This window comes from Monodelphis domestica, chromosome 1, assembly GCF_027887165.1.
Source record: "Monodelphis domestica isolate mMonDom1 chromosome 1, mMonDom1.pri, whole genome shotgun sequence".
In the NCBI taxonomy this organism is placed as follows: domain Eukaryota; kingdom Metazoa; phylum Chordata; class Mammalia; order Didelphimorphia; family Didelphidae; genus Monodelphis; species Monodelphis domestica.
In genome coordinates this window covers 584,111,970-584,131,105 of record NC_077227.1, presented here as the reverse complement: position 1 = coordinate 584,131,105, position 19,136 = coordinate 584,111,970, and the positions used below count along the sequence as shown (strand labels likewise).

Genomic DNA, 19,136 nt, shown 5'->3' with positions numbered 1-19,136 from the left:
GAATAGAATATTCAACCTAGAGTCAGGAAGACTTGGATTCAAATCCACTCTCAGACACTTACTAGCTGTATGATTATGGTTCTTAACCTTTCTCGTCCTCAGTTTCCTCAACTCTAAAATGAGGATAATAATAGCAGTTACCTCCCAGAATTATTGTGAATATAAAGAGAGATGATATATCTGTAAAGTGCTTTGCAACCTTGAAGTGCTGCATAATTACTTTTATCACGTGTAAGTCATGCATGACGGACAAAGTCATGACCTGCAAGTCAGAATATCTGGGTCTGATTCCTTTCTGCCATTTATTTGCTGTGCGGCCAAGAGAAAAGTAACAAATTCTTCAGTAGGGAAGTGACTAGAACTCTGATCCAATTCCATGATTTTGTGGTTTAGGAAACTGAGACCAAATGACCTGGCCAGGATTTCACAGGTAGAATGGAGTAGAACATGGATTTAAATTGAAATCTTCAGGCTGTAAATTCAGTCATCTTTCCATTACTTTAGGACTCCTTTGACTACCTGATGGGGATGACCTAATGCCAAGCAGTTGTGTTATCAGAGTTGTGGGGTTTTTATCTCTGGTTGGCTATGAAGAATTTTAGCCCTTGATATCATTCACCATGTCCTTATTTCCCCAAATCACAAATTTCAGCTAGACAAAAATAAAACTATCACTGGTGCCTTAAATCTCTCAATTTCTTGTCCAAATCTTGAAAACCATTAGATAAATATTCTAGATTTCTTCTGAAAGGTGCAATAATGTGGCAGATAGCATACTAGACTCAGAAACAAAAAGACCTGAATTCCATTTCTACCCTCTAATACTGGCTGTGTGATCACTTAACATCTTTAAACTTCAATTTCTTCATTTGAAAAAAAAGGAGAGGCTTATTACTCAAAAGGATCTGTGACCTCATTCATTCAGGAGATCTCTACAATGAAGAAGATTGCAACCTAGCCTTAGTTTCCCAATCTGTAAAATCAGTACATTGATTTAGATGTCTATTCATTACCTACTCAATAAACTCTAGTGGGTTTCCTTTGTCTCTAAGATAAAATATAAGCTTCTCTTGTTAGCTTTTAAAGGCCCCCACAACCTGACTTCATCTTCTCCTTCCAATCTTGTTGGAAAAACCACATTACACACTTTAGTCAAAACGGACTCATTGCTTTTTTTCATACATGACACTCCATCTTCCATTCTTATTTTTAAAGCACTGATTATCCCTCAAAGTCAGAATGCAATCCCAATTCACCTCCATCTCTTAGAATTCCTTATTTCCTTAAAATCTTTGCCCCAGTAACACCCATTAAAGAAAGCCTTTCCCAATTCCCCCAACTACTAATGCCTCCTCCCAAATTACATTGAATTTATTTACTTTTTATATACTATATATTAAGGACACGTTGTTTCCCCACACAAATCTGAATGTTAAATCCTTGAGGGCAGGGACTGATCCATTTTTTTGTCTTTGTATTATCAGCACCTAGTATGATGTCTAACATTTAATAGGTGTTCAATAAATGCCTTCTGACTAATCATTTTACTGACCTAAGATTCCTTCCAGCTCTTGGCCTGTGATCATAGCCCAGTACCTAACATATAAGATATATTAAATCAATGTTCATCAACTAACTGACCAACTGACTGATATCTGAGAATCTGCACATGAGAGAAAAGGGGCAACAGTTACATGGTGAGCTGAAAGTAGCCACACATTCCACTGAGCAAAGGCTTTCTTCTTCAGGAACTGCCCAAGATATACAGTTTAGATAGCATAATGTTGCACTTAAATATTAACACACTGTCACAAGCATCATCTCATAGATATAACTGAATTAGCATCATAGGATATGTGACTGAAACATGGCAAGAGAGAAGAGGAGTGTACATCTTCAAAAGAATCAGCTAATAGGAGAAACTGTCAATAAAGTCATCACTTAAGTTTCTTTCTAGTGAGAAGATAATAAGATTTGAATAGTATATTCATCAATCCCACAGTTCAATAATTTTTCTTTAAGGTGCCTTTGTGTGTATGACTTACAGTGATATTCCAGTTAATTTTGACTTCTCAGATGGTGCTTTAACTCTGTTGAGAACAGCTATCATTGACACTTTTTAATAACAAAAACTGTTTGATGTGCTAATTTGATAAAATATCCAATTTATGGGGATTTTGATCCTAATGAAATGTGATGACATGTTCTGACCTGTTTAAAGTTGTAACTGGTATCAAGTTGAATTTTTTGTAAATCAGTTTCATCTTGAGCCATTGCAAAAAATGTAGGAAGAAAAATCTAAAAAGACTGAAGATAAAATGAGATCTGCCATAGTTTATCATTATTTTCATATTGATTAAAGTATGTTAAAATTTTATTCTCTTAAATGGCCACTTTCATCAAAAAAATTTCAAATCTACGGTATGTTTAAAACTAGTAACTGATTTATTTGAAGATTCTTTGTTTTACAGAAAAAGAATGATTACTTCACAAAACACAAAGGGAACCCTTAGGTTCAATAAAAATTAAAGGACTGGAGAAAAATTTGAAATCCCATTGTCAAGAAAAGTCTTGTGGACATACGTAGTACAAATTTTCTGTAAAAATTGCTTGCAATTTTCAAATACATTATCTCTAAAGTTTTAGTTTAGCCTAAATAATGGGTTTCATTTTGCCACTGAGAAGGGTTTAAATTACTTACTAAATAAGCCATTTAGTAACATAAAAATGAGTAGTTTACCTATATAGTCTTGAAAGGATTAGAACCAATCTTTGCATTTGGAAGAAATTGCTCTCTCATCCATGTTTATTTTTGATGCTGGTTCAGCAAAAATTATTCTTCAAGATCTGATATTGTCAGTAATTCAAGCTATTAACATATCATACTTTGAAATTCATAATTTTATAATGTAACTTTCCATATCCTTTTGAGGAGGGGAGGGAATAGCTATTTGTTCATCCTTTGGGTGTAGAAGAGCACCCAAAATTATAAATCCTGTCCCCAGAATAAGAAATTTATGCAAATTAGTGGATATTGAAGATTATAAGTACTAAAGGCAAAAAATAATTTCCTGGTTTCTTTATTTACTGTTTGTTTGGTTTTTTTTGTTTTTTTTTATAGAAAAGGTAACAATATACAAATGCCAGCAAGAAACTTTTTCAAGCATTTCCTGTATTCTTGTTTTGAAGAGACAGATGCAGTATTAACTCCTCTCATGTTTTATAACTGTGAACATTCCTTTTATATAGGTGATGTTACAATTCTACAAGTTCATTGTCAGACTTTAAAAGTATTTAATAATAATTGGATTTGCTATTTTTATTAGCTGTGCAGTGTTACACAGATTTACAACTTTAGTTTAATGAGTCAGATATATTTTTGAAAGAAATAGTTCTTTATATAACTTTGTCTTATATTTTGTAATGGTGGCATTTTTTGCAATTCAGTAAATCCATGGTATATTCAATTTCCAAATGGACTCCAGTTGCACTCAAATATATTTGTTTTTGCAGTATCTTAAAATAAATAGTTCAAAAAACATTTTTTAAAAAGAGAGAAAAGTAAAAACTACATGACAGTTAAGTATATGCCCATCTGGAAACCCATAAGCCTGAGGATAGCACAATTGAATAGTGAAGATAAACAGATACAAAAGAAATGGGGGTGGGGGGTAATTAAGCTGAGAGTTTTGTTATAGAGAGCTCAGTCAGATGGAGATTATAGATGATGCTTCCTAACAGAAAGGAAAAATGCACTTGTTCTGATGGGAGATACTTAGGTATTTAAATGTCTAAATTTAACCCAAACAATATTAACAACAATAAATTTAGGAACAAATATAATTCAGTTCAATTTATATTAAGTACTTATTATATATAAGTAACTCTGCTGGGAGCTAGAATTATCTTTCCACTAAAAGTAGATAACTTTAATGTTAAAAGCAGAGTATCCAAGAAATTCTTTAATGCTCCATAGTTCAGGTAGGAGAGAAAATAATGCTACTCTTGACTTAATTCTGATCTACAAGGAAGAACTAGTTGTTGTGAAAGTAAAAAGAATCTATGACATTTTAAAATTGATGATACTGAAGGGAGGGAATTGAGCAAAAGCAATGACCCAAGGCATGAGCATTCTTTTGGCAACAATGCTTATCAGCAACATAGCCACCAAACTATAGTGTCATCAATGGAAAGAGTCTTAGACCTAGAATCAGAAGATGTGTTCAAAAGCCGCTTATTCTACATGGCCTTGGACAAGACATTTAACAGCTTTTGAATATTACTTCCTACTCATATAAAATTCAGATAGTAAAACTTATACTTTCTATGCCAAGTGTTTTAGAGACTAAAGCACTTCATAAACCTTAAAGTGCTGTAGGAATGTGAATTAATCAATTAGGAAACATTTACTAAGCACCTACGATACACATATAAACCCAACTGTGACTATTATTATTATTATTATTATTGATGTCAAAAAAGCAGCATAAAACTGCAAGACTAGTTGAGGGAAGTAGAGTAAACTGAGAATTACAAAACAGGTTAGATAGCACAAAGGTTTTCATTGTTCTTCATTGTTTAATTATTCAAGATAAAAATATCTATTTCCTAGAATTGAAACAGAAATGTAAGAGGAGAAGAGGGATGCAATTTTGAAAATGCTCCATCCATCCTCCTTCTTGAACACAATCTTTTTTTCAGAAGTATATTCTCTAAAAGAAGCTTTGTCTTCGAAAACTTTATTTCAGGAAGAAATGTCATGTCTCTTTTCCAGGATCTAATCCTTTCTCTGCTACCACCTTCAACCCACAAGTCTTAATAACTTTCCTAGTATTACAGTAAATACAATGTGCATTTCTAAGTTTCTCTTCCCTTCAAAAACCAGCTTTACCAGTAAATAGTATAGGTGGCTCTCTAATGAAAGGTAATATTGTAATAGATGATATGGGAGGGTATATTTGATTGATAAATGATAACTAATGGATCAGGTAGTTATCTTCCTTTTGCCTACCCTCCTCCCTTTTATACCTCCTTTCCTCCCTCTTCCAATCTCCCTTCCTCCCCTCTTCTTCCCTTCAGTTTCCCCTTCCCCCTTCTTCTTCAGCTTCCTTCTAAGTCGCTCAGGGTGAGCTATGATGTTTCAGAGGAATTACTCTTTCTCTTCTTTTATCTCAAATAGGGGTTTATTTTTTGGGGAAAACAGGAAATATGGAGGATGAAGGCAAGAAGGTTGGGGTATTTCCTATTATCTACAATGAGTCTTAGTTTGGAGGATATTGAGAGAAATGGAAATTCAGTCACTACCATGAAACAGAGCTAGTCAGAGAGAGATATATGGACTATTGTCCTTCTGCCTTCAAATCAGCCAGGCCAACTCCAACTTGATTATCCCAAGTCCCAGAGATAAACCCAGCTTTTTCCTTCAAAGTCACCATCATCAGTCAAAAAGTCAAGAAAAACAGTCAGCAGTTGCCTTCAACTGTTTCCCGGTCACATTCCACATGGAATCTTCCTTTGATTGATGGCTGATCAATCTTCAGCTTCTTGTCTTGCTACATTTTCTTACAATTTCTTTCTTCTCCACATTCCTCCCTCTTTGCCTTTTAAAATTGCAACCATCAATTTTTAATGATACATACCTTTTAGATATATTTTGTTATATTTCTAACTATCTAATTCTTAGCCCTGTACTATATCAAATATTCCTTTACCCTCCCAAAATAACAAATCCTAAACTTATCTTAGCTATTCTGTCTATCTAGTTCTATGCTAAGTTTGGGTATAGGATAAATGGTTTAGGTAATAGGGATTTTACATGAACATGGTTTTGACATAATAACTCATGTAACAATTTTCAACAATTCCAACAATTTCAATAGCATTTTAAATATGTAACTGTCTTATCTCCTAATGTCTACAAATTCAACTAAGTAAAATTTTCTTTTGCTAACAATTGCTAACCTAAAATCATAATGTAATCTAACTTCTATACTTAAGTAATTTTATGTTTGTCCCTACTTCCCTAAGACTTTGAACAAATTTTCTAAACTGTCCCTCTAGTTAGTCATTAGAATATTAATAAATTATTCTAATATATTAGTTTGTTAGATTAGTATCTACATGTGTACATAGGTTGTATTTATACAGATTTACATATGTACATCCATATACATTGTTCTCCACAATATGAATTCCCTCCCAAAATATCACACCCAGCCTCATTGCTTATTAAAATGCTTGAAATCATAGCGTTCTATTTTCCAATATGACATATTTTAAAGATTTATATGTCTTAAATTTAAATATAAATATTCCATGGGAAAAATGATGCCTCCTTCCCATCTTCCTCTTTTAGTGGAGAATTTATGATTATAACAACCAATGGATATTGAGTTCTGTAATAGAAAAATAATTGGCCCTGAAGTCAGGAGGCCAGGGTTCAAATCCTATCATAGATACTTAGCTAATAACCTTAGGCAAGTAATTAAACTTCTCTGAGACTCAGTTTCCTTATATTCAAACAAAGATAATGATGCTTATATGACCCATATGACAAAATTATTATAAGATTTTTTATCTTAAAATATTATAGAAGTAGATATTATTTATATGATATGAGCAAGGTTTTTGAAGACAGAATCCAGAACAGACATATTCAACATGAGGACCAGAAGAAAGATTCATAAGCCAAGGTCAAATTTCACTTATTTTGAAACTTGACTCCATTATCTATTATTAATATTTTAATTAATTTTTACTGTACAAAATATGACATCTTGAATAACCTCCAAATTGAGCTTGTACATACCATGCATCTGTCTCAAGGCTTTGGCCATCTCATCAATGGATGTTCTCAGCTGCTGCAATGCCTGAAGTAGAACATCTTCATTGGACTGGAGGATGGCATTTATGGCCTTAACTAGTGCCTAAAAACAGATGACACATTTTGAGCATTTGAGGTAAAGGTTCTATAGCTCCTTATAAGGTCTCCTCCATCTGCACTCAACCTGCACTCACATCGGGGCATCCCTGAAAACCCACCAGTAGCTTTTCTACATTGAGCATGTTTCTGAAAGGCAGCCTGACAGCATAAATTTGCATAGAAAGACCTAGGCTCTAGCCTCATTTCTAGCACTTTCTACCTGTGTGATTGCAGAAAGCCACGGGGAAATGCAGGGAATGTATATGAGCATCCTCTCTGCCAGAATCTGGCACTGCTGGACCATTGTCCCTTCACTTTTTCGAAGGCTGGGTCCCCAAACCCTCCAAAGGCTTGACTCCCTCCAGGAAACTATTGTTCCTTTAGCCTAGAGGCTAGAATTCAGAAATTGACACTTCCTAGACATGAGATTCCCATTTATATGGCTATTCTTTCTCAGTATGACCAGTTATGTCCTCTGTCTTTCCATGGCTAAGGTCTTGTGTCTAAAGTAAGAGTTTAAATCTGCCATTATAAATTCTGTTCTCCATAGCTCCATCTTCTGGATGCATTGGTGCTCTCCTTTAAGGATAAGTAAGAACATGTGTAATTGCCATATGTCTCCACTATTAGCAAATGGAAAATGAGGTGTCATCTCTCACAAGGGGAGAGCTCTCTTAATTCACCCAGTGGTTAGTGTGTCCCCCTGCCAAAATGATTTTGTGTTGCTTTTGCATATAGGGTTTTGTTCTTGAACAGCAGCACTTTCTTTGGGAGAAAAGACTCATGCATGCTGTCTCCTATTAAGAGTTCATTTCTCTTTAAGGCAAGGTGGAAGTGGAGAGGGGGTATCAATGGGATCCAAGATCTTAGAGTAGTAGCATTAGAGTAGAAGTCTCTGAGAATCCAATGAAGAGTGGGGGACAGGGTAAATCTCCCCTTCATAATCCAGTTTTATTTCCCTGTCCATAGCAATCCAAAACATAAGACAATGTTTTGATTCTAGGGGAGTAATGTGTTTATATGTGTGTATATGTAAATAAGCATATATATTTGCATATGTACTTTATATATGCATTTGTGTGTTGTATATAAGGTACCCTTAGGTCTATAACTGTCCTGGCAAGGATCAAGGAAGCTGAAAGTGGACAGACTTGGAGATTCAAAGCCTTATGAAAGGGGAAAAAAAGAAGTCAATAGAGAATGACTTCAAATTGTGTTTTCAGTTCCAGTCTTTTACTAGAAAGGTTTAAGTGAGGGTAAAAAAAAATCTAATTAGAATGGATTTGTATAAGTCTGATATGGGAGGAAATAAATGAATGACCTATATAAAAACCACTTTGGGATAACTTTAATTGTTAGGACATATTTTCCTTGTATGAAGAGAAAAATTGTCTCTCTGAAACTTTCTTTCTTTACTCCTCTCCCAATCTTTTGTCACGAGGCAATTTAATCATTCCTCCACATGGTAGAATCATTCAATTATTTGAAAACTAACATTCTATCCAGAAAAATAGCATGTTAGGATAGAGAACAGTCCTCCAAAAAATGGTGACCTTGGTTCAAACTCTGCTTCTGGCATATACAGTAGTATAGGCTGTATGACCCTACTCGGGTCACTTAACTTATAAATGCTTCAAGCAAGGCTCTAAAAAGACTATAATAAAAATCAGAGCAGATGCTCACTTTGAGTGATAGATATAACTTCCCCAATTTGCCCAAAGGTACACTATTAATGAGTGAGGGAGTCAAACCTCAGTCTTTCAATGCCCACTTCAGCATCCTTTAAACCTCCATTTTTTGGTAAGCTTCTTGAGGCCAGGCACCATATCTTAAACTATATATCCTTTACTGAATTTACTTTCTTGAAATACAAAGTCTAAGTTATTTTTATTTTCTGATCATAGCATTCAAGTAGTCTAATGATTCTTAAGGTTCCCCCCCTCCCACTCAATTTGTTTTCCAGGTAATTTGTTTCAGAAAAACCTTTTATTTTCCTCCATTTCCCAGCTTTCTTTTTTTCACTTTGTTTTAATATTTATTGTTTCAAAAAATTACTGACTTCTGTTTGGTCCATTTTAATTCTTATAGTGTTTGTTACTTGGGCAAGGTTCTATATTTATTACGCCAAGCTACTAATTCCATTTCTAATTCATTATTTCATACTTTTTCACCTTTTTCAATTTTTCCTCAAGAGCTCTCACTTTGTTTATTTAAAAAATACATTTTGGGGGACAGTTATGTGGCTCAGTGGATTGAGAGCCAAGCTTAAAGACAGGAGATCCTGGGTTCAAATTCCACTGCAAATTCCTAGACCCTTAGCAAGTCACTTAATCCCTGCCCTTGCCACTCTTCTCCCTTAGAGACAATAAACTGATTCTAAGATGGAAGGTAAGGGTTAAAAAAATTTTTTTTTAACTTTGCTTCCAGAAATAGTTTCAAGAATTCTAGTGAGTTTGTGCCCAAGCTGAATTTTTCTTCAAAGCTTTTGCTTATAGATGTTTAGGAGTCATTCTCTTCTTCTGATTGTCTTGAGCATTATTGTCACCATTATGGTGGGGTTCTTTTTGTTTGACTGTGTTACCCTAGCTCCAGGGTATTCTAGAGAAAAGGTCTGGCTGGTCCTGTTGCCGCCTTCTTGGGACAGTGAGTGTTAAGTTATGCTCAGGGCTGTAGACCTGCAAGCTGTCAATGCTCTCAGGTTAGTCTGATTGCTGACCCTCTGATCTAGACTCTGCAGCTTGGGTTTGAGCAAGAGTAGACTGCTGCTAGCTACAGCTCCTTTCAGTCTGCTAGTTCAGAACAAAACTGTAGGATGCCTTCTGGCTTGGGATTCCTGCCCTTGTATTTCTCTGCTAAACACCTGGCTAGATCTTGGACCAGAGACCCGGTCTCTTCTGTTGACTGAACCAAGCCTCTGCTACTGCTAGCTTCGGACATGCCTCCGTTCTCTGTACACTATGAAATAAGAAGTCCCTACAGGTGAAAGTCACCACTCCGTGCACACCTCCTTCTCAGTTCCCTTTAGATCTGTGACCCAGAACTGAGTGGCGGGAGACAAAGACGCCAGTTTCTATCTGACCACGACCCAGCGCCACACTATGGGTTGGGACCTCCTCTTGCTCTGGTGCACAACCTTTCTCTAGGCACTGGAGCGCTTGCTTATCTGCAGTCTGCTCCTGGTCCAACCTGGTCCTCTCTACATCCCTATGCTGACCTCTGCTGTGACTTCTTCAGGGTTTCCCCATCAGGAATCTATAGAATGCATTTTCTAAATCCGTTTCAAGTTTTGTGGTTTGGAGTTCGGCTATATTACTTCCTGCTTGGCTCCGCCCCACTCTCCTTCAACTTCAACAAGCATCTATGAAATACCTACGAGGTTCAGAACTCTGTGTTGGATTCTGGGAGGACGCAAAGATTAAATAGGTCACCAGACCTGCCCTCATGAAGCTCTTAGTCTAGTAGCTGGCTATGGCACTGAAGCAAATACTACAGAAGGAAGCATGCGAAGGGCACAGATGGGAATTGTTATTGAATGAGCTGTATCCCTAGCAAAGCTAAGCTGAATGATTAAGTCTTTTGATTGACAAGCCCCAATTTGGTTATTAAGACCCTGCTACGTGCCAGGCTCTGGATTAGGTATTGTAGTAAGGAAATTAGGATATTGATTAAAATAAGATTACTACAATACCAAAGATACAGAGACCAAAGTGGAACAATTCTTACCCCCAAGTATTTTATATTCTACTGGGGAAGAGAGCCCACAGAAATAGAAGTATATACAAAAGGAAATCTAGAAATAATATTACAGGGAGAGCACTTAGAGCCAAGGGGATTAGAAATGGCTTCATTAACTGCAAACTGGAAATAAATTTAGGAAAACCAGAAAACCCAGAATTTGGTCCCAAATTGACCACTAGATGGCAAAATAAACCTTTACATCTCTTAAGTTTGTTTTCTCATCTGTAAAGTAGTGAAAATAATTAAAGCTTCTCCTATCTCATAAGGCCATTGTCAACCCTAAAGCTCTTACATCAGACCATTTTAGGGGTTTGTGGGGGAAGTGGTCAAGGGAAATTTGTGACTGCAGAGAACATGCTTTAGGAAGAGTAAAGTTGAGAAATACTGTTGATTATGGAATGAAAGGGGTGAGGAAACAATTTAGAGTTGGAAAGGACCTTAGAGAGCTTTCAGTCCAATACTTTAATGATGAAGTAACCAAGAAATTGAATAAACTACCCCAAATCACAGAAATAGAAAACAGAATGAATCGTCATATTAAGTCAATCCTCGTGATTATTCTATGACCCTACAATCCATACCCTCTAATCCACTCCAAGTAATTACTGTTCTGTCACTAAAGTCATGTTCAACTCTTTGTGACCCTATTTGGAGTTTTCTTGGCAAAAACTCCAAGCATAGCCTGCCATTTCCTCCCCCAGCTCATTTTACAGATTAGGAAATTGAGGCAAATAAGGTTAAATGTCTTTCCTGGGATCATATACTTAATAAGTATCAGAGGCCAGACAAACTCAGGCCATTGAGTCTTTCTGATTCAAAACCTGGTACTCTGTCCACTGTGGGAACTAACTGCCTCATTTATTCCAAATTAAACCAAGACCAACTTTTACTTCTCAATCAACAAAAAAATATTGTAAATGACCCACTACTTAGAAGGCATTATCATTGGAGATATGGTGAATGCAAGAAAGTATAAAACATTGTCTCTTAAAAATCTAGATGGAGAGATCAGATAGCTAACCCACAGGATTGTGCTGGCAAAAATTTTAAATCAGCTTTCTGAAAACTCATGACAAACTTTTAAAATTTACTCTTTATTATTAACATTTTATCCACCACTTTCTTAAGTCTATACTATCAAAAAAACGATAAATCAAGCCCCAGTTGGTAGTATTTTCTGACACATAAATACTTAAACTGAAATTTTAATGACTAGTCCAAGCAGGTTATAGGACACCCCTGGATCATATCCCCAAAAACAGAGCTAGTCATTGAAAAGCAGTATATATAGCAGGGCTCAATGAGAGATAAATGACTATTCTTAAAAATGAAGTCAAGTATGAAACTAGTTTCTTGCTTATTATTACAACTTTTAACACAAAGATGTGTATTCACGTGCTTCTCTCCTGGCTGAAAAAAAAAATGGAATTGAATGAATTAAGTTTGAGTTGGGCCAGTGGGTGTGTAACTAGATAGAAAAAGAAAAATAAGAAGACATCTTATCTTTCATTTTTATATTACCCAAAAAGCAGTAGTTAAAGAATCATGGGCTCATGGGGCATACAATTGAAGGTAAAAGAGGCCTTACAGGTAATTTAATCCAATCTTATCACTATAGCTAGGAAGACTAAGGCTTAGACACTTGAAGCAACTTCCCAAAAGTCACACATAGAGTAGGTGTCAAAAACTGGGTTTCACCTCAGATTCTCTGATCAAGTCCAGCACTTTCCCCCCTGAACTATGCTGCTTAGCTCCAAATATGTACCACTAACATACTTTTTGATTCCAGGTCAGATACTATGTAAGCGACCTATTTCAAATTATCTCACTTAACTAGGCCTCAGTTTCCTCATTTGTAAAATGAGGGAATTAGAGACCTCTTTTAGTTCTGGATCTATGATCCTAGGACTGTGAACTCTCTAGAATTTTTAGGTTTCTTCCCCTTGTAAAATTAAGGTTAACTTAACTTCAAAAGGGCAGCTACGTATTGCAATGAATAGAGTACCAAGTCTGGAGTTAGGGAGACTCATCCCCCTGGGTTCAAATATGGCCTCAGACATTTATTAATTGCATGATAATGGGCAAGTCATTTCACTCCATTTGCCTCAGTTTCCTCATCTCTAAACCACTCCAGTATCTTTGCCAAGAAAACCCCAAATGGGGTCACAAAGAGTTGGACATGCCTGAAAAGATTGAACAACAAAATAATTTCAAAGATTCCTTCTAGCTCTAATATATTTTGTTCTATGTTGTAAGGTCCCATCCAGCCAAAATATCCCACATTCCAACACTTTGTGCCCTAGGATCCCTTCCAACTCTGAAATTACATGAGTTTTAGTGCCTTAAAATTACTAAAGGATTGGATCTTAGTCATCTGAGTGGACATACTGGATGTTGGCAGAAAATATTGGAAAGGCAAACTTTGGATGTCATGCATTAGGGATAAAAGGAACTTCCCTGACAGGCATCTACAGATAGAATAAAGTTCTGGATGGGGAAATACCTTAATACCAGGCACTGCTGCCTTCTCCACCAAAAGAGTCACTAGGACAAAGCCCTTCAGACTCTCACCTCCTGGAAATGATACAATGGTGTCCAGGTTCCTTAAGGAAAAAAATCACATTCTCAGAAAGATAATGAAACTTCTCTTTCTTCCCCTCAAGTCAATCCAAAAGCCCAGAATTTCAGAATTTTGAGTTGGAAGAGACCTAATTGACTATTTAGTTCAAGTCCTTGTCCCATAATATTTATTATTATATTTGAAATAATTACTAATTATTATTTTATGTAAAATAATTCCAACATTTACATAGCTCTTTAAGTTTTGCAAATAGATTTACAAATGTTATTTGATACTCCTGACAACCCTGAGAAATAGATGCTATTATTATCCCCATTTTTATAGATAAGAAAACTGAGGCAGACAATGAGATTCAGAGTCTACAGACCTGGGTTGAAGTGCCAACTTTGCCAAAGACTAGCTGTATTATTTTGGTCATCACAAGATTATTAGATTACAGATTATAGGATGACAGAAATAGAGCTAGAAAACCCTAAAATATAATTTAGTCCACTACCATACCCATTTTTCAGATGAAGAAATTGAGGGCCAAAGTGGTTAAATGACTTTCAGAAAAGTCACAACTGGTAATAAGTGGCAGAATTGTCATTTGAACTCAGGTCATACAACTCCAATCTCATTGCCTTTTCATCTTTTCCATGTTGCAATCTGTCTATGCCTCACTTTTCTCATCCATAAAAAAGGGATGATAACATCTGGCTTTCTTAAAACTCTACCAGGTAATTGTAAGCATCAAAGAATATAATGGATGAAAAAGTAATCTATAGAAATGTTAAGTGGGATGTAGAAATAGAAATGTAGAGTATGACAATTACCTGATTTCCAGTGGACTATTCAGGTTTCAGGTGTTGGCAACCAAAAATATATAAGGAAAGAAAATAATTGAAATTCAGTTCCATCTAAGAAACATGTATTAAGTATCTACTGCATGAAATAATCATATATGGCACCACACACACATAAATGTAACATGCATGCATTTACAGTGCTTTTATTTGACAAAGCTTGACTAGTGCCTAAATTCTGAGAGACCTGGGGCAAGTACGTCAATCAGAGACAGAGAGACAGAGACAAGCTGAAAAAAAAAAGAAATAAAAGAAAAGTAGAGATAGAAATAGAAAGAGGAAAACATAGGCAAAATACAGAGAGGATAATAATAGAGGCCATTTGATAGAGAAAGCAGGACAAGATGGGTTTTAAATACAATCATGTAAAAGGCAGCCTAATCAATGAGGAAGATTTAGAAGCAAAGGAAAAAATAGTGGAATAAAATGTCAAGTGAATGAAGTGAGATGAGGAAGAAGGAAGAAAAATTGTTTTTCTATGAAAGATACGAGTTGATATAGATTGGGGTGGGGAAGGGTGTCTTTCTCATCTATCTTAGCAGATTTTTCTCTTTCTATCTCAGGAGAGATAGGTGAGAGGAAAGGGTGTCATAAGAGACTTGAAGTGACATGAGTAAATTTGGGAAAGCCATTATTGACAGTTGAACAGTGAAGCTATTAGGGAGGTATAGAAGGATTGTCTAGTTAATTTGTAGTGGACCTAATCAACACAATTTTTTTATTTCTTCTAACTCCTTTTAACAGCATATGAATAGGATTGAAAGAGGAAGACTATAGAAATAATCTAAACTTAGTATTTGACCAGTAAGTGACAATTCAGGGGCAAGAGATTTGAGAGTAAACAATAGTGTAAGTTGAGCTCGTTCCCCAAGAAGTTGAGATAGAGAAGGGAAGAGAGTAAAGCTAGTGCAGGGGTGGTAGCTTAAGAAAGAATTTAAGGGAAAGGGCAGCTAGATGGTTCAAAGGCTAGAAAGCCAGTCATGTAGACAGGAGGTCCTGGTTTCAAATCTGGCCTCAGACACTTCCTAGCTATGTAACCCTGGGTAAGTAATTTAATCCTAATTGCCTAAACCCTTCTGCCCATCTGTCTTGGAACCAATACTTCGTACCAGTTCTAAGATAGACAGATGGTAAGGGCTTTGAAAAGGAGAATTTAAGGGTGGATGTGGTAGAGGGAATGGAGATTATAATAAGAATGCAGAGTAGAGTGATATGTTGTAAAGTATATAGAATGATCAAATATTATGATCAAATAAAATTATATTAGAGATTATGAACTTGAAAGCAAAACATTCATGAATGATAGAAAGATCAAGGGTGCAGCCATCTCTGTTAGTAGCTGAGGCGGAGAGGATAAGTAGGACATGAGAAATGAATAGTATCAGTATGTATATTCAAGTCCTTTATATGAAGACAGGAATTAACAATATGTGCCTCCTTCTCCTCAAGAAGTGGCTCATTGCACAGGCATCTCATGGCACAACCAAGGTCAATCTGTTGAAATCACTTATAGGCAGGATCCATGAGATGAAGCTAATCATCACCAAAATAAATAAAAGAGGAGATAGAATATGCTTGATTCAAATAGAGCAGCACATATAAAATCAAGCAAATTGTGATATTTTTAAAAATGGAATTAATGCATTCCCCTAGACTTGTGACTATGGCACACATACCAAAGGTGGCATGCGGAGCACTCTCTGTGGGCACATGTGCCACTCTTACCCCCCTGAAAATTTATTATAAAAAGCAAAGGAACTCGAACAGAGCTGCTCCCTTCCCCCTCTCTACCATACCTGATGACATTTTTTCACAACACCTGCCTCTTTGCCCAAGAGCCCAATGGGAGTGCTTCCTCCCTCTGGGTAGGTGGAGGGATGCTAGGGGGGGTGGCAGAGCACAACATGTGGTCTGAGGGGGCATGGCATGTGGTCATTAAAATGTTTGTCATTACTGCCCTAAACTTTAAAGAATTCTAAGGCAAGGCTTGGACAGAGATAGATTTTGCAAATTGTTTAAAAAGGACATAGCTCAAGTTTTGATTGCCACCTGGTGGCTAGGATTAGAGTGCTTCTGCAACAACTATGAATTAACCCTTTTCTAGTATAAGCACAATTTTCCTCATGAAACCAAGAATATTTCATGTGTAAATACCATTTCAAATTGAGTTCTAAATCAGCTGTGGTCCAATATGCCTGGAATATAAAATAAATAAAAGGGGAGAAATCAGACTGAAAAACTAGTATGAAAAGATTATGGAGAATCTGAAATTACCATGAAGAATTTGCATTTTATCCTTGAAGCAATGAGCCACTGAAAGCTTTTGAGCAGAGGAATAATGGTCAGACTTAGGCTATATGAGGGTTATTTTGGATATTGTGTGGAGAATGAATTAGAGAAGTGAAAGACTCAGAACATGGAGTCAGATTGAGAAAGTATTACAAACAATTCAGATGAAGATTTGAATGGGAAGTTGTTGATGAAGAAATGGATTAAGGGCTCATATGTGTTTGAGAGATAGGGAAAAGAGAAGAAGAAAGAAAAGCAATTGGAGAGAGATGGGGGGGGGAAAGTCAGAAACCAAGAGATAGACAAAAAGATACAGAAAGACAGAGATAGAAAGACAGAGAGGAGGAGGATAAGGAAAGAGGAAGTGAGAATGGGATAGGGAAGTAATTTTGAATTTATTGTAATAGTTGGTGAACAAGTGAAATTTCTTGGGTTCCAGAAAGACAATGTTACTTATAAAAGACCCATAGCTTCAAATTTGCTACAGGGTTCCAGAATTGTGTCAGTCACCAGGTGGTGATCAAAGCTTGAGTTATACTAGTTTACTTCAAAATGTGTATTTGTAAAACACATCTAGTCATCCTAGCTTTGCCTAGTACTTCTGGGTTCTGAATTTAAAGACATGGGCAAATGAATTAATTCCCTAAATAAGTCTCATAATTCTCTTGGATGGCATGAATGACTCCATTGACTTAAGTCAATCAGCCTCAATCTACAGATTATTCTTCTCTAGAACTATAGAGATTTCACTCAATTGGTGAAAGTATTGTGAGTGAAAATTGGTTGTGGGGTGGGGGGATCACTTAACCTGTGATTTCATTTATTTAGAGAACTCTTGGAGAGAAAATTCCCTTGCCAATGTGGATCATGCTCCACTCTCCAATTGTCTTATACTCTTAAAAAGTTACATTATGTCCTGAGAAGTCAAATTACTTGCTTAGGATGATACAATCAGTATATATCAGAGGAGGGATGTGAATTCAGATGTTCTTGACTCTAAGGTCATTATCCTGCCTTAAAAGGCATAGAGGTTGATCATGAGCAAGGAAAATTGGCAGAAGAGCCAGGGAACAAGAGCTTAAAAGGTTAACTGCATGTAATTTAACTAAAAAACAAAAGGGTCAAAATTGAAGAGAATAAAGGGAAGTCAGAACAACATGACAAATTGAGACAAAAAAAGGGAGGAGAGGTAACTAGAGGTCACAGAAAGGACAAAAGATATGTTTAGGAGGAATAAAACATGGAGAGAGCTGAAAAGATTGGGATCAGAGAGGGGAATCTGAAAGTACAGGCTCATGAAGGGAAGATGGTTATGTGTTCTCCTGCCTCTCCTCCCATAATACAGTTTCCTTCAAAATTAAGCTCAGATACTTCTATCTGCATGAGATCTTTCAAGGTCCTCTCACCTGCTCGTGCCTTCTCCTTTCCCCAAATTATTTGTTTTGAATCTCCTTATTTATGAGTTTTATTATACAATTAAGTCATCATGATTAATGTGAGCAATGAATTCAAGGAAGTGGTCCCATGTATTTGAATTTACATTATTTGAAGTTATGATTATGTAAAATGTAGCAATTGGTGCCAGCCCAATGGAAACATGGGGCATAAATTTTTTAAATGCAACCATGTGATCCATTATATACACTACTATAAAGAAAGGGGGCTCTTTCACTTTTGTCTTTGCATCCCCAAAGCCTGCCAAAGTCTGAAATAGAGCAAGATACTTAATAAATGCTGGCTGCCTTCTCTGCTAGCTTGTTACCTATTGGATGAGATTTTAGAAAGAACCATTCTATAAATGGCAAAGGTAGAGAGAAGAGTTGAGTTAGATAAGCTTGGAGAAGAGAGTATCCAAATGGACATGTAAATTGCAATATACAAACATAAAGGTAGGCATACAAGTAGAGAGAAAGCCTGTAACTAAGATCCTGAACTCCATGGAAAGGAGAGAAGAGTGACCTAAAGATAAAGGAAACAAAGGCAATATAGACAGTTCAAATAAAACTAAAGAAGTTGCAAAGTACTGAGGGCAAAGGGATTTGAGAAGAGCACAAGAATTAAGTAAGTGCTTACTATGTGTCAGATGCTATGACAAGTACTTTGCAAATATTATCTCATTTGATAGTAGTACAAGTACAACAATTTGATGGTAGTACAAGAAGGGTTTGGAAGTGGCATTAGGGAGCAAGCTGTAGAACAAGCCCTCTCTGTCTGTTACAGGTAAAGTTAAATGTGTGTGAGTTTGCAGACTTACAGCAAAGTACAGAGTTCTGGAATTCTGAAGTATAGCAGCTGCTGTTGGAGAGAGACAGTTAAGCATAGGGATGTGACTTTTTCCTCTGGGTGGACCTGAGGTGAATTAGCTTTTCCCTGTGACATTTGACTGCTTGTTCTTCACATCCTACTGGCTGTTTGAATTACCCTGTACCTGTTGGCTTTTGACACCTGCTAAGTTCCTGTACACCTCTTGTAACAACCAACAGCTGATCATGAGAACATCGTTGGGCCCTGTCAGATTTGCATAGACCCTTTCCCTTAGATTATCAAAGGGGGTTTAGTGTTAGTTTAGTTGAGTATAGTAATTTTGGGGTTATAAAGTATATGACTGAAAATCTGTTACCCTAAAACAGAACTACATTTCCCAGGAGCCCACTGACTTCCTGCCATTACATACTTTCTATTGATAGGGAATATTAGATGAGGATGTGGAAGGTCCCAGCTCTTTACTTCCTGTACCAAGCTTGGTGATGGTAAGGCAGGT

The 19,136-nt window shown here is 36.4% G+C and overlaps 1 protein-coding gene across 1 annotated transcript in view; it reads right to left on the bottom strand.

Moving 5' to 3' along the window:
- The window catches only part of IDO2 (indoleamine 2,3-dioxygenase 2), a gene marked incomplete in the record, with an annotated part of 96,990 nt that overhangs the window by 27,453 nt on the left and 50,401 nt on the right, over positions 1-19,136 (bottom strand). The window contains 3 exon segments of the mRNA NM_001131058.1: positions 6,809-6,926; positions 13,164-13,263; positions 14,057-14,071. Coding sequence (NP_001124530.1) covers positions 6,809-6,926; positions 13,164-13,263; positions 14,057-14,071 — 233 coding nt within the window.